The sequence below is a fragment of the Populus nigra genome, chromosome 4 (genome assembly GCF_951802175.1).
Source record: "Populus nigra chromosome 4, ddPopNigr1.1, whole genome shotgun sequence".
In the NCBI taxonomy this organism is placed as follows: Eukaryota; Viridiplantae; Streptophyta; class Magnoliopsida; order Malpighiales; family Salicaceae; genus Populus; species Populus nigra.
In genome coordinates, this window is record NC_084855.1 from 13,584,464 (window position 1) to 13,602,124 (window position 17,661).

A 17,661-nucleotide genomic window follows, 5' to 3' on the forward strand; every position below is an offset into this window, starting at 1 on the left:
TTTTTAAATATAGATATATTTAGAATAATAAAAAATCAAACCTTATGAAATAATAAAATGATTATAATTTTTTAAAAAACAATTACCCTAGTCACGTGGGCCAAGTTCACATGACAAGATATTATAGTTATGTGGGCCAAGCCCATGCGATCAACTTAGTCACTCTTTCTTTTTTATTTCTGTTTTTACCTTTTCTTTCCATTCTTTCTCTTCCTTGCCAAACTAGACACAAACTTTTATGTGTTTTTTTTTTTGCCTTGAATGCCACTAACAATTTCTCTTTATGCAAGATACCCATGCACATAATTTTTCTGTGCACATAAACTTTATGCATGCTGTCAATAACACCACATTTTTACATCAATAGCTACAACATTCTTAATAGTTAATCATCATCTCCAACAATGGTGCATGGAACAATAACCATAACATGGCATGATGATCAATGGCCACCATTGCTAGCTAATAAATTATCAGCTTCACAACCAATTTCTAACACTAATTTCTCCACCAATTATATCTTTTTCTTGAAAAAAGTCTACGGCTGAGTGTATAAACACACTTAACCACCAAGAACAAGAAGAGATTTTTCCATAAAAATCTATATTAGTATAGAAACACACAGAGCCGTATAAAACTAACAGATACACACTTAACTTTCACTTTTATTTCTCTTTTATAGTAAATTATTCTCTCTTCACACCTCAACTAACATAAGCATCATAATGTTCTATGTTCCCACAAGGGATTAATTTTTTATTTTTCTAATAATAACCTAACCTAAGACGTAGCTAGCCAAGGAAAACCTGTTTTTTATGTGAAGTTTTTTCATGACTTTATTGGTTGCACAGTTTGTGAAAAACTAAACAAAAACCCAATTCATTTCCTTTTACTACTCATAAAAACTCTTTTCATGATTGATGAAACTTTATAACAAAGGAGATTAACTGATCTTCCTACCATAAAGACTTCAGCTCCCTTGGATTTTCAATAACTCACTCATCAAGTGCAAGTATTTAATAATGTTGTTGTAACCATACAATAAGAAATTCATCATACAACTCTATTATATGCACTAGGTGTACAAAGATAATTTTAGTTTCGTGAAGGAATGAGACAAAATGACATACAAAGTATGCATAATACTTCCACTTTTCGAATGAGCTGCTCTTCCCATAAAAAGCACTCCTCCATGGATCTTAGCCACATGTGTAAAAATCTTTAACAATCCTCTCCTAACTCTCACTCGTATGTTTTCAAATGAAAATACCTCGACATAAGACGAGTTCAACTTCTAAAAATGAACACTAATTTTACCAGATGAAAGATTTCTTTACACACTTGTCATTCTAAAGAATATATCGTTGTGAAGGTTAGCTTACAGATCCCATGAAACACATACAAAATATCAAAAAGATTCTACAATTAGTGACAATAAAAAGTAATGTCATGTGCAATATTTTTTCTATAATTTTTCATAGATCTGTTAAGGTATAATATTTCACCTTTAAACCAGGCTCTATCATTGACCTTCACGACTTTTGTGTTAAGATCACCTCTTTTTCTAGCACTAATATCTCAGTAAAAAAGAGTACAATAAAGATCTTTACCATCACCTAACAAGAATATGAGAGCACCAGAGCATATTTCCATAGATTTAACGAGAAAATACCTAACATAAAGAATATGCACAAACTAATTTCCACTGGGGCCCTAATCAATGGAGTCTACAATTATTTATTATAGGAATACATGTATGCACTTCCTAACACGACTTAACTAAGTGTAAAACTAGCAATGATAAATAATATTAGGGTGAAAGAAGGAAGCATAAGTGGACAAAGTCACCCACGTTTCTACAAAGTAAAGTCTCTAACCAAAACATCTAAAACAAACACTAAAGAACACATTCATGATCACTTGACATTTCCTGATCTTTTAATCGCCTATTTGACCACCATACAAACTAAGGTGTTAGTTGCTATTAGAGCAAACATATGAAACCTTAATAAACTTTGTTTTTTTCACCATGATTATGGTCATGACATTGAGAAATGACAAGCCCTGAATAAAAAAGATAAAAAGATCAATCGCCAGAGGTTACCTTCACTAATTTGTGAAAAAAAATACAAAACTTGAGCATAAAAGGAAATAAGTTTGCACACTTGATGAACTACTAGGAATCACATAATCTCCAAATTAGCTCTTGGAATTATATCTCTACTCTCTTTAACATTTTCAAATAAAAAACAATAGTGTTTCTACATCTCTATATGAAAATCTCAATGTTTTCATAAAAATCTTCATGTCTTGGTATGTTTTCATTAGAATTATTCAGGTCTTCACATCCATTTGTCACCAAAAAAGGATCAGGGGATTTTCTCCAGGTCTTTATGACCACTTGTCTCAAAAAAAGGATGAGAGATCCTTCTCCCAACTTCGTGACAACTTATGGAATACTTCTATATAAAAATACATTCCTAAATACATACACAAACCAACTTGCTTTCACACTCACCTTTTATTATTAATAGACTGCTTATTTTAAATAAGAAACAAAAATTAAACTCACCTCTCTTTTGCAAGAATGTTGACAAAAATTTACATGAAGAAATTTCATACAAGAAACATTAACAAAAGCCAACATTCAAACATAGCCAATGTTATATTTATGTGCAAGCATAGCCATAAAAAAACAAATGTTTATATTACAGTTAAATCTATCAAACACATATTTAAAAGATTTGAGTGAAAAATGATAAAACAAGAAAAAACTATAATATTATTTTTTTAAATTGTCCTAGTTGTGTGAGCTTAGCCCATGTCGCTAGACTCTGTGGCCATATAGGTGTTGTCGTGTGGGTTATGCCTGCATGATCAGCTTAATTACTCTCTCTCTTTCTTTTTTTCCTTGCCAAACTAGGTACACACCAAAATGTAATTTCTTCCTAAGTGCCACTAATAATTTATCCCAATAAGATATAAACGCACAAACAATCTTTATATTCATATAAACTTTATGAATGCAGGCAACAACACCATATTTTTACACTAATGGATACACATTCCCAACAGTTAACCACCATCTCCATCAATGGTGCATGACACAATAATCATGATATGATATAATGACCAACGAGCATTATTGTTAGCTAATATATTATCAGCTCTACAACCAATGTCTAATGCCAATTTCTTCATCAATGTTTCGTCTCTTTCTCCATGAAAAAAAGTCAAAAGTTGAGTGTAAAATGCACTCAGCCACCAAGAAGGAAGAATAAAATTTTCCACATAAAGCCATATAGATGTACAAATACACAAAGCCATATAAAACTTATAGGCACATGAAAAATCCATTCATGTACCTCTTAGCCTTGTTGGTGTTTGAGGCAGCACTCTAACAATAATTGCCCCTTTCCAGTATATGACTTGCGTGTATTATTATTGCCTCCTTTAGTCCAATCATTTTCTAGCATCTCGCAAGCGATCCTGACAACTTTAGAAGGTAAATTTTGAACCTTAAATGAATTTTTGAATAATCTTAACATGTTATTGAATATTATATCGTATGATTTTGTGTGTTTGATTTTGAATGTGTGTGCTAATAATTTTGTTTGCGGATATGATTTGTGTTTTCAATGGGATGCGTTTTGCGTATGAATATGCATCACAAATATGTTCAATGTATTTTAAAAAATACGGTATGAGTGTTTTCATATAAAATAAAAAATAAATAGAAACAATAGTGCTATTTTAATGAATCCTAATTTTATTTTCAAAAGAAATTATTTTGTCAAACATAAACATGAACATAAACATGAATCGATGAGTTAAAGGGTGCCTTTAACAATATCCTTTTGGTTCATTGTTTTCATATGATTTATTTTTTTAAAAAACTATTTTGTTCCTTTTCTCATCTTTATTTGTAATTATGTCTTTATTAATTTTTGTGTTTTATGACATTTTATTCTATTATTATAAGTGGACTTGGACTGAGTTTACGTGACCTCACATAGACCCAATTAGTATGAGTTACACTTTTTCAGGCCTATCTTGGATTTATTTAAAAGAGTGGGGCCAAAACCTGATTTTTACCATCCATAGAGATCTAGCACTCATTTTAGAAATGACTTAATCTATGAGTCTTTTATTTTGAAGGAAAAACATTAAAATTTTCAGATTTTTCAACAATCTTAATCAACGAGTCTCCTATTATAGGGATCAATATCAATTTTTTTTTTATGAATAACCTAGTTAACAAGTATTTTATTCTTAGGGACGAACATTAAAATTTTCACAAATAGCCTAATCGATGAGTCTTCTATTTGTAAGGACGAACATCAATTTTTTTTTTTATTTATGAATGACATAATTGACGAGTCTTCTATTCTTAGGGATGAATGCTGTTTTTTTTCACGAATAACCTAATTGACGAGTCTTTTAGTTTTAAAGAGAGACGTCAAAGTTTTCATGAATGATCTAATTAAGGAGTCTCCTATTTGTAGGGACCACCATCAAATTTTTATAAATAATTAGAAATACATTAAAATAAATCATTAATAATCTTATAAAATAATTTAGACAGTTAATGACATATATGAATAAATTTATGAGAAAATAAATAGAAAAGATGTAGTATTTTGTTTGAAAAAATGTAATATGGGTGACATAATTCTTCCTTTAAGTATAACTAACCCTTTACTTAAATCTTAAGAGTTAATATTTATTTTAGAATTCCTAATTTTCTTTAATTACTAGGTGGCAACCCAGTTTTTCCTTTAATTTAAGAGGTCCTAATGTCATGCTAGGTGTGACAAATTACATCTTCTTAGTTTAGATCTAGTTCAGCTTCTAATAATAGGTGCAATACCTTACTGTATGTCTTTCTAAATGTTTTGACAATGCAATATGAATAACATAAATATTCTAAATCCATTTTCATGTGATGCACACAAGGGACCACATGTTTACATGGAATACCAATCATTACCCATTCACCATATGAGCACTATTTTTTGTCCATGTTGCATATGACATTTGAGCGACTGATTAGGATTGATAGGTTAAAAAAAGGAGTCGTCATATAGTTTTATGGTAACTAGAAACTTTAACTAGTCTGGTAGAGGTTTTATGTAAAGAGTTGATTATGATAAAGAAAAGATAAAAATCATCTTAAAACATCCTGTCTAAGGTTAGCTAGTTCTTGCTTGTTTTTAATAATAAATGTACCTATTATGCTCCGGTTAAAGCTTTTCTAAACTAGTATATGCTTGATTGTTATTAAAGAGAGAAACTACAAAAATCTAATATAGTGAATTGAGATTTGAGCTTGATAATAAAGCCAAATTCTCATTTTTATAATATAGACATTAGATTCGAGAGGATGATAAATTATAACTTTGGCTTTAAGCCTGCTTTCATTAATTATGGTCAAAATGAGTCGGAAAACCTCGACTCACCTTTAGTAAGCCTTGATGGGTCTTGGTGACCCACTCAAAATGGTAGGGTAGAACGTATTACAAAACCTAAATATTGATAAAAAATGATCAAATAAGATTTGTAAGAAAGTGTTTACATGATTCTATTTTATATTTTTTTCATGAACATAGTAAAGTTTTAACTTCACGAGCATATAATCATTTTAAGGTTTTTATCATACTGTGGTCATTTATAGAACAAAACAATGCTTTTATTTACATTTTTAAAAAACAAAAAATTCTCCACTTCTTGAGAAGAGAGAACCCTTTAAACGATTTAACCGTTCTCAAGTTGATATTTTGATCAAAATAAAATATATATTTTTTGGAAACAACATTAGATTTTTTAAACAACAAAGTGTTAAATTCTCAAGGACAAAATCCTTTTAAGGATTTAATCATCCTCGTGTCAATGACTATCAACAAACATCATATAAAGAGAAATAAAAAACCATATAATCACAACATTTTAAGAAAATTAAAGCACAAATCTTATAGTAAACAAATGAACACGTCCGTACATAGAAAATCAACCATGTATTACAAATTTCTCAACACAAACAAATCAATACATGTAAATATAATATCTATACATAGAAAATCAACAACATATTACAAATTAATCAAAACAAGTGAATTAATGCATTGAGATTTGAATTTGACCTTTAGAAGCTAGTGGAATTAGACTCCTAAGGTACAAAAAAGGTAGTAGCAATGATTAATGTTTATGCATTGGTAGATTACCTAATAATAATAAGGGGAGTGTGTATACTCCGTGTGTCAGCTTTGAACCTACGAGTAAATGATAAAAAATGAATATTTTTTTAATCTTTTTTTTATCGATGATATGGCTGTATTGAGTGGATCTAATGGCAAACAATGTGATTGTTGCTAGTGATGATCATGATTTCAAGAAGAAAAAGGAATGATAGTAGGTTAGTGAGAGTAAGAGATGATATTCTATTTGATTATGTGGTATGAAGGCAAGGATGATGGTAGTGAAGATTATGATTATGAGTGACTTGTTGGAATTTGATGAACTTCTAGTTATGATGGTTAAGATTTTCCAATGATTGTGAATTTGGTTATTCCAGTTTATAATAGGGAGCAAGTTCTTGGGTTTTGATTGAAGAAGAAAAATCTAAAATGTAATGGTTTGGTAGCTAATAGTAGGTGATTATGTTACGTGGTGATGTTTAATGTGAGGCTGAAGAAGATGGTACGTATGAGGGAGGAAAAGATAAAAGAGCAATTAGGTTTTGGTTTTTTTGCATATGACTTTTGTCTTTTTTCCTTTATTTCTTTTCTTTTTATTTCTTTATCTTACCTAGTTTTTTTTTATTTGCGCCTTCCTTTTTCTACGGTTTTTTTCTCCTCTATTTATATTTTTAGGGTTCTTGTTAGAGAAAAATAAATTAAAATTGAAAAAATAATATTTGAAAATTTTTATATTATTTTCTTCTTGAAAAATGATTTCTAATTTGGAAATTTTATGGTCAAAGATTAATTTATTTCTTTTTCTTACCCATGTAGAATCTCTTTCTAAATTTTTTCCAATTTTGTCTGAATCTTTCTTTATTCAATTTTTCTTTTCTTTATTTGTATGATCTTCTATTATATTATTTGACTCTTTATCATTTTGGTCTCTCTTTTCTTTTTAATTTATAATTTCAGTTCCTAATATTTTTTATTTTTATTGAATTTAAATATTTTATTCTATTTTATTGTTATTTTGAAAATATATTTGAAATTGATATCAAAGTTTGGTTATGACACTCTAAATTAATTGAAAGTCTGGTTTGTCGGTACTTGCTAGAATCATTCTTATAATTCTTAACTTCTCAACAAATTTATCCATCAAACTTTCTAACATAAGATGTGATCCTTGTTTTCGAACTTGTAACTTGAGAAAATCTATTATGAAACCAAAAAATATGCTTTAACTTAATCTTCTTTAGTAACATATTTGCCAGCCTAAATATTGAATGACTCAACCAAATTGTTAATTATATTTTTAACAATAAACACCTTCTTTAGTAACCATATATTTGGCACTCACCTTCACTTTTTAATTAATATACCTATTCAAATGATACTCATACTTCACTTCATACTCTCCCGATATATCCTTAAAATGATTGTTATTGTTAAAAATATGAGATTGTTCAAAATTAATTGATCCATTAACTAAAATCTTAAATATTTTAGATTCATATCTAGTTATTGAATAACTATTGTTTTTCTTTCCCCTACCACTTTCCCTATTTTTCACACATTTCAACATCAACATCAGCATCATCATCTTTATTATTTATCCATCATCTTCCATTCTTTTGCTTGGTCAGAGGCACCATCCATTGTTTGAACAAAAGAAAATTAATCTTTTATGCTATTTATCCATTCAACTTCATTAACAAATTCAAATCATTCCTCATCTGAATTTTAAAATCTCGATTCAAAAAAATAATTGTCACATACCTATCACTTGCTTGGTTCCAAACAAGAAAAAAGAAGAGATTCTAACAACGTAGCTTCAAGAAAATTGCATCAAGAAGAGCAAATTTGGGTTGAAGTGATTAAACAAATCTATTAAAATACTAGATTAGATTTTGATTTGGATTTAGGGTTTGTGTTTGTCACAAAAAAAGATAGAACTTATGTCTAAAGTTTAATTTTCTTTCAATTGATCTATCGTTTGTTTACTTTCAGATATATTATATATGACTAAAGTTTGGTGTTTTTATCAAAATTTAAAAATTATGTTGACTTAGGATGTAAACTATACTTACCAAAAGAATGAAGAAAAAAATGTAAAAATAACTAAACTATAGGAGAGTTAGGGTAATTTTTCTTGTAATAAATAACACAATTAAGTAGCATCACTGGAATATTGATCATTGGAAATAAAAAGAAAAAAAAGGAACTGTGTTTAAGTTAGTCATGATTGTACATATCATAACTTACATGTGGCTTATAGAAGTGTTGTGTAGTATGTGGTAGGGGTCATATTTAAATCTTATTTTAAGTTAGACACGAAATTAAAACATATTAAATCAAAGTTAATTATCTTGAGTATGAATTAAGTCATGGTATAATTTACCGACTAAAGTTTTGTATTGTAATTTTTTTGTTACAATAGTTATCTTTATTTATTTATTTTATTTTAATCTTTTAGGTTGTTAAAAACTTAAATCTACGCTTTAAATCGATGAGGATGTTTGTTTTTTGGGAATAAAACTTTGGGATATTTTCCTATACCATGGTAGATGTCTTTTGTTAGTTAAAAGAGATTGACATTCTTTGATATTTTTGAATGGTTGAGAACTTTTGTCAACAAGGTTTAATAATGTGATCATTCTTCTAATTGATTTATGATGGTGCTAAATTATAAGCATGATATCATTAATATAATTTTTAGCTGCTGAATCCGTAAGATTATTATTGGATTTAGTATAATTCATCTTAATGATATAATTAATCATGTAATTAAGATGTTAGAGTCATAGTTATTAAACCTGGCCTAAGGGTTGACCCGGCCACGGGGTCAGGTTCCGGGTTTCATGGGTCAACTTGGGTCAACCCGGATCAACCCGGAAAAATTAAAAAAATTAAAATTTTAATATTTCATATGAAAAAATCCATTTAAATATAGGTTATACATATTGTAAACAATGAAGTTTAAGAGAATATTTTAAATTTTTTTTTATCCCACATTAAAAAGATATCATGTTAAACTTTTAAGTTAAAGTATTGAAACCAAAAAAGTATTTTATCCCACATTGAAAAAATATATTTTTTTTCCTGGGAACATAGAGTATATAGACTAATAGGTTTCAAATCTCACATTGAAAAAACATAATTTTTTTCATGGAAAAATAGAGTATGTATACAAAAGGGCTTTAAATCCCACATTAAAAAGATACTATGTTATCCTTTTAAGTTGAAGTATTTAAAAAAAAAGGTTTTTTATCCTACATTGAAAAAACATGATTTTTTTCTTGGGAACATAGAGTATATATACTAATGGATTTCAAATCCCACATTGAAAAAACCGAACTTTTTTTTCATGGGTACATAGAGTATATATACGAAAGGGCTTCAAATCTCACATAGAAGAGATACTATATTATCCTTTTAAGTTGAAGTATTTAAACAAAGAGGTTTTTTTATTCCACATTGAAAAAACATGATTTTTTTCTTGGGAACATAGAGTATTTATACTAATGGGTTTCAAATCTTACATTGAAAAAACATAACTTTTTTCATGGGAACATAGAGTATATATACGAAAGGGCTTCAAATCCCATATTAAAAAGATACTATGTTATTTTTTTAAGTTAAAATATTTAAATCAAAATGTTTTTTATCATTGAAAAAACATGATATTTTTCTTGAAAACATATAATATATATACGAAATGGCTTCAAATCCCACATTGAAAAGATATTATGTTATTCTTTTAAGTTGAAGTATTTAAACCAAAAGGTTTTTTATCCCACATTAAAAAAACATGACCTTTTTCTTGGGAACATAGAGTATATATCCTAATGGGTTTCAAATCCTACATTTGAAAAAAAAACCGGGTTGCATCCAGGTTTGCCCGGGTTATTGGTCAACCCGCCGGGTCACCCGGGTTTGGCCTGGCTGTTGCCCCAGCCGGTCTTTTATTAAACCCGGACTGGTCCAACCATTAGGTCGACCCGCCGGGCTGGGCCGGGTTTAATAACAATGGTTATAGTATGATGTTTTCTCTTTATAGGTATGGATTTCCTGTTATAAAAATGATTTCGCACCTTACCAATGACAATGGTGCTATCATAACGGATCAAAACTAATGGAATTGGTTTTTTCAAATAAAAGATCTCTTATCCAATTCATTTCTTTACCTGCTAAAGCTAAAGTGAATTGCTGAGCTTCTATTGTAGAATTTAGTGTTATCAAGAACCGAATGGGCATAAGTGCCTTCATTAGTTCCTCAATTCAATTTGACCTGGTTTAATACCTATGGAGAGTATTTATTTTTTTAGACTTTGTTTTTCAAATGACACATCGCAAATTGATCTTAAACTAGATCAACACGATTTAGTTTTTCTTTTATTAATTTAGAATATGTTTGGCAGTGTAGTAGCGGTTGCTTTTCAAATAACGTTTCACGCCGAAATGCATGCCAATGATTTTTTTTTTTATTTTTTAAAAATCATTTTTGACATCAGCACATCAAAACGATCCAAAACATACAAACCATATTAAATTTTAGCAAAAAAAAAATGAATTTTTTAGGAACGTGGTTTGCACCACATTCCCAAACGGTTTCTTTAATCTAGTTCAAACTGCTTTTGGGTCGGTTCAAGATAGTTTATATTTTTAAACTAGGCCTCGTTTGTTTGTAGGAAAGTGATTTCCTTTTGGAAAGTAGTTTTCTTGGAAAGTGAATTACTTTCTAATGTTTGGTAGTGTTATGAAAAATGAAATGAAAAATATTTTCCAGCATTTGGTTATGTTATGGAAAATAAATTGGAAAATAATGTATTTAGATTAATTTTAACTTTAATCGATTTAAACAAAGAAGAAATGTTTTAAGTGGAGCCCACATAAATTTTCCATACCTGCAGCATAGGTTGAATGTCCTATCCACTTTCATCTGCCATGAATTTTGATTGACCCATAAAAATAAAAAAAACACATTTTGCAGATAGAAGCAACATGGGTTGCCATAGTCGCTGCCCCCATCAAATTAATCCCTTACAATCATTGTTATTCAGTGCACGTTTTGAGAAAAAAAAGTGTTTCCCTTAGAATAAGGAAAAAAAAACACTTTCTTGGCATGAATTATCTCATCCAAGTCTAACAGCCTAAGCAATGGATACTAACAGAAATTTGAGCCTCACAAACTTTTGAATGTTGAAATTTTTATGTGGAGAAAAAAGGGTTTTCACTGATGTTGTGACAAGATGGTTCTTTTTTATATATAATATAGGAATTACCAAATTAGTGAATCACTGGGATTTTGATGGAGAAAGTTAGATTTCGGATATTGTTTTGGATTTTCTTTTCCTTTTTGGTGCTTGAGTCCTTGATTTTAACATACCTACCATGATTTATCCTTTTTCATTAATCTAATATAATTGAAATTAATTTATCTTTTAATTTATATCATTTAGTTTTTTCAACTTAAATTATTTTTTCATTAAATATTTTCAATCATATGTTCAAGATCATGCCTTCAATTTATTCTTACATTATTCTATATTTTTAACTTTATTAATTTACAAAGATTTTGTATCATTTACAAATGTGGTATAGTCATAACCATCCATGAAAGGATGAAGGAATATGATGATTTTAAAAAATCGAATATAATTAATAACTTAGAAAAAATTGAAATTAAGTTACATAAAATATTAGCATAAGGAAGGTATCCTATTTTGTTTTAAAAGGAAAATAATTTCTTTCTAAAATAACATTTGTAATCAAATATCTTTATATTAAAAAATATGTACTTTAAAAGCATAAAAATACCAAACGAACATATATAATTTTTATGAAAAAAACTAATTGCTACATAAAATATCAGTGAAAAGAGTTTTGTTAAAAATTAAGTTCATGTACAAATTTATATCATCAATTAAATAATTATTCTTAGTGCTTGTAAAGTATTGTAGTTAAGTTGAGAAAAAATAAATTGACTCAAAAACAGGTGTTTGATAACCATGGTTTTAAAATATAATTTTAAATAACTATAAAATAAAAGCATATATATAGAAGAAACCATGTTTTTAAAAACACAATCTCAAAACAAAGCATATATATAGAAAAAAGTATCCGAAGTTGTAACTTCCTTGTGCCAAATGACAACCACGAAACTCAACACATGTATGGCCAATGTTTTGGACTGCCTTGATAATGAAAAATACATTAATTAGAGCTCTCTCTCTCTCTCTCTAAAACAGGTAAATTACAATAAATAGAGATGAACACCTTTTAAGAGATGAACATTGGCCTTTACCTGGGTTTCAAACTGAACGTTAGGATTCCTTTTTGCAGGCAGGTGGCTTGTCAAATTGAGGATTTATGTGATAATTATAACATGATTTCTCATCTTGAAGTTTGAAATTTGGTTGTATATTTAAATTTAGTTGATTGAAATATACATTGAAAAGTTTTAGTGAGCTTTTGCCAACAAGCTTGTTTGATAATATTGTTGTGTTATATATATTGTGCATGTTGTTGTTAATTTGGTGTTGTGCTGGGTGGCAAAGCGATGGTTGAGAATTGATTACTACGTTTTACTTATAAGTGTTCAAAGGAAATAAATAATATTTAATTAAATTATATTGTTATGCTTTTGAGATATAAAATTATAAGTATATTAAAAATACGTTAATAAATATATTTCATTTATAATAAATGATTATTAACTCTTTTTTTTTTTGTAACCGTGGGTGTCCGGATCAGTTTACATGCATTCCGACTAATCCTCCGAGGTCCTGAAGTTAATGACTGCATAAGTGTCTAGTGACCCCTGAAATTTATGACACTCAAACTGATGATCTCTAGAAAATAAATACAGAACCTAATCAATTGGACCGCACCCCTCAGGGTTAATGATTATCAATTCTTAATCTTACATATTATGGGTGTGTATTAGATTAATTCTTATATTTTAAAAATTATGAAATTTAAATTGTGTAATGACACATGTTATTTTAAATAAGAAGAATTAAATATGATCAATAGCATATTAAAAAGGGTTTTGAAATTAAGTCACGAGATACACTTTCATTTGTGGAACATGTATAATTTGTTAAAATAATTAATAGAAAAATATTGTTATTTTAATTAAGAAAGTAAATCTCATAATATAAGATTGTGTTTTTAATTTAAAGCATAAGGTTTCCTATTTTATTTTAAAAGAAAAATAATTTCTTTTTAAAATAAAAATTGTAATCAAATATTTTTATGTTACAAAAAGATGTACTTTAAGAGTAAAAAAACAACAGAAAACATAATTTTTATGAAAAAACTAATTGCTACATAAAATATCATTATTCATTGTTATATATTATAAAAGAGTTTTGTTAAAAAGTTCTTGCACGAATTTATATTGTCAATTAAATAATTATTCTTAGTTAAGTTAACAAAAAAAAAAAAAAGTCAAAAATAGGTTTTTGATAACCCTTTCAAAACCATAATTTTAAATACAAAATATAGTTTTAATTAAGAACATAATCTCAAAACAAGGCATATATAGAAAAGTATCTGGTATTGTAACTTCCTTATGCCAAATGACAACCAAGAAATTCAACACATGTATTGCCAATGTTTTGGGCTCCCTTGATAAGAAAAAAAATATAATTAATTAGAGCTAATTAACTCACTCTCAAAAATAGGTAAATTACAATAAATATTAAATAGAGAAGAACACCTTTTCCTATTGCTTTTAAAGAGATGAACATTGGCTTTTGTTTGGGTGCCAAACTGTACGTTAGGACTCCATTTTGTAGGCAGGTGGCAGTGAAACCCTATCAACTTTTCCTCATCCAGATTCTCTTCTAATTTACCAGCACACTGTATTTTATTTTATTTTACCATTTTTAGCAAACATATTGCCCATCTATTAATTTTACTCTTTTGCCCTTTGTAATATATTTCTATTTTTTCAATTCTAAAAAAAATGCTGGTTTGCCAATTTGAGGGTTTATGTGATAATATTCAATTTTTCATGAATCTCAACAATATAGCAAATGTATTTTAGTAATGAGATATTGTCATGGCCAAAATTGATTAGATCTAACCTTGAGAACTAATTAGTTCAACCATTGATTTGAAATTTAGTTGTATATTTAATTTTAGTTGATTGAAATGTATATTGAAACTACCAATTCAAAGATAATTTATACTTCCTTTTTTCATTTTTTATGTTAAGAAAAATTAGTTTTTACATTTTTTTATTCAATAATTTATGCATGATGATATAATTTTAATTATTTAAAGATAAAAACACATGTTTAAAATTTATAGATTAAGATATGCATTTATATCAATAATGATTATATTCGAATAAAAACATGTTGTCGTATTATAAAAACAACTTTTTTCATAGTTGTAGATTAATGAAGAGCGACCAATCATTAACGTTGTCATTATAAAACTAGCCAACAAAAATGTAACGTGTGTTATAAATTTTAATTATTTAAAGATAAAAACACGTGTTTATAAAATTTATAGATTAAGACATATATTTATATCAATAAAGATTATATTCGAATAAAAACATGTTGTCGTATTATAGAAACAACTTTTTTCACAGTTATAGATTAATGAAAAGCGAGCAATCATTAACATTATCATTATAAAACCAGCCGAGAAGAACGTGACGTGTGTTACATTTTAAGTTCGTTATTTAATATGTTTTATCCATATAAAATGACTTTGTATTTTTCTAAATTGTTCAAACTATTCTAAAAAATAACCATCATCTTCCTCTTTAGATAAATTTATTAAAAGATAATAAAAGCTTGGCATTTCCAAATTTCTTTAACTATGTTCCTCAGCTAGCCAAAGCATCAAATTATCCAAATGATATAAGACACCCTCACATGATAAGACACAAGGGTATTATGGTCATTTCCACACATCTACTCATAATCTCCGCAAGAAAGCAAAATAATCAAACAAAATCTCTCAACAGGGCCGCCATGGAAGGTCATTTTGGCAAGTTTAAGGCAGCCTTCAACTGCTTCTTTTACTATATAAGAACCTAGTAATTTGATAGTGAAAGCATCCTGCTAAAAAAAAAAGAGCAGAAATTTTCTCTTCCAGTTTTCCTCCATCTTTAATCTACTTCCCCCAGCCCCAAATCTCTTCTCTCTTCTCTCATTTTCCATTTTTTGTATTTAACAATGGAAAACCAATCGGATGCCTCCAAATCTCCTCTTTCACCACCCAAACCTAAAGAAAAACATATCAGATTCAATTCTCCTCCTCCTCCTCCTCCTCCATCCAAGATAAACATCGAAGGACCACACCTACCAATGATAAGAGATAATGTTTCTTGCTTGCGAGGAACAGTTGAGCCTGAGAGAAGGCCTAATATGAATGGTAAAAATAAAAATATAGATTTTAACATGCATCGTAAAATGGAAAATTATGAGAAGATGATCACTGAAGGGGTCAAAAAGTTTGTGAAAGAGTACTACAAGAAGAATCCTGATGAAGCTTGGACTGATCAAGAACACGAGTACAATTCCTCATCTTAATATATTTAATTACTGATCCATTTATTTTTCAACTAATAATTATTATGTTTTTATGCTTTTAATTATTTAATTTTGTTTGTTTGTTATAGACATCTTAAATCATGTGTGTGTTTTTGCATGTGCAATCTTATGTATATTTTGCCAATTTCATTTTTTGTCATAGTTTTTATATTATTGAAACCTTCGTTTTTCAAGGTGATTAAAATCGTCACATGTATATGTTGAAATCTTTTTTAATATTTTCTATTTTTATTTATTTTATTTTATTTTTTATATATACTAATTAGTTTTTTATGGACAGGTCGCTCTCGGAATAGACACTCAAAAAATTAAAGGAATAAAATGGGATTTGAGTTTAGAATAATCATATTTTAATTTAGGTGGTTTAAAAGAATAAATAAATAAATAAATGATAATGTTGTTTTTACATTATTTGTATGTCTGTATTCTCTAGTACTCCAGTTATCTTTCGATAAGTCCTATGCGATTTTTTTCATTTTTCATATTTATTTATTTTTAGAAAATCATATTTACCTTTTTAATGTTTCTTGAAGAGAAAAAAACCGAACTCAAAATTATTGTGGATCTCACTTGCCAAACAGTGAAACTCAATAAATTCTTCACATTCATTAATTCGAAATTACTTCTACATCATAATTTCATAATATTATTACTTTATGTTGAGTTAATCGACTGATTAATTTGATAATCTTTTGTTCATTAACTTGTTGTTTTGCAGGCTATTCCTAATGGGACTGAGGAAGTATGGAAGAGGAAATTATGGGAAAATATCCAAGAAGTTTGTCAAGACTAAAAATCTTCAACAAGTCAAAAACCATGCTAACTTGGTGTTCCGAATAAGTGGCCAGTTGTTGAAATACTCTACAAGAAAGGGACCGAACACCAAAGTTGGCGTCGCGAAGTCCGATCCTGCTGCAGCCAATATTGCTAGCACCTCCTACGTCGTGGTGCCTGATGTTGCTGATGCTGCCTCAGGAACCAACGGGGTGGTAGAGCCAGAAACAAATGCCATTGTGGTTGATCAGATCATAGGCACAACTAATCGTCCTACAACATTGGACTTGTTTCCAACATCCGAGCCCAAGCCAACCTTAATCATGTTCCCTGTGACAGCACCAACGTTTCCTGTTCGGTCAGAAACTGAAAGCTCAGATGTTCCACCGAATTATGCCCACAAAAGCAACCTTCAGGATACGCGTACTTATGGCAGTACTGTTGGTGGGGATTTGTTTCCTTCATATGGTGAACTTGATTTGGATCTCCGTTTAGGTTCATGGTACTGATGAGGTGAAGGTGTTGAAAATGGTCTTTTGGGCATGCATCTGGAATAATCTTACTGTCTTATCTGTCCTTTCATGGAGTCAAGCTCACTTAGAGCATGTTCGAGTCGAATTAGTTCAGTTTGGTGTTTTTTTTTTTCCCGGGGAGAATGGAATAGGCCTTGTGTGGTCTGTCTTGCTCTGTTGTCTTCTTTTTCTATGCTTAATTAATGTTATCATTACCGCTTGTTTATGGATTATGTATGCATTATACTGCTCCGTAGACCATTTATGTCAAATGGTTCTACTAATTAGTATATTTAATAAAATGCATAAATCCTAACTAAATTTCTTGATGTCGTCATTTATCTCTCCTTCCATTTAAAGATACATAAAGAGATAATCATTCTAATAAATCTGGAAATAAGAAAGAAAAAGATAAGTAAATACCTGAAGATATGTATATTGTCAACAGCCTAGCTTGGTTGGACTGACTGAGGCCTGGTTCTTGAGCATGAGGTCCCAGGTTGATTAAAAAGAAAATAAAGTATATTGCCAACAACCATAAGAGATTAACTCTCAGGGAAAAAAAACATAAAAAATTATAAAGTAATATTATGATAATCTTTAACGTATCAAGATTAG

At 28.9% G+C, this 17,661-nt stretch overlaps 1 protein-coding gene across 1 annotated transcript; it reads left to right on the forward strand.

The window, feature by feature from the left end:
* The first annotated feature begins 15,616 nt into the window (after window positions 1–15,616).
* LOC133690862 (transcription factor MYB1R1-like) lies at window positions 15,617–17,040 on the forward strand. The gene is made up of 2 exons (XM_062111127.1): window positions 15,617–15,717; window positions 16,476–17,040. Exons 1-2 carry the CDS (start codon window positions 15,617–15,619, stop codon window positions 17,038–17,040), a joined length of 666 nt encoding a protein of 221 aa, XP_061967111.1.
* Window positions 17,041–17,661: the final 621 nt, after the last annotated feature.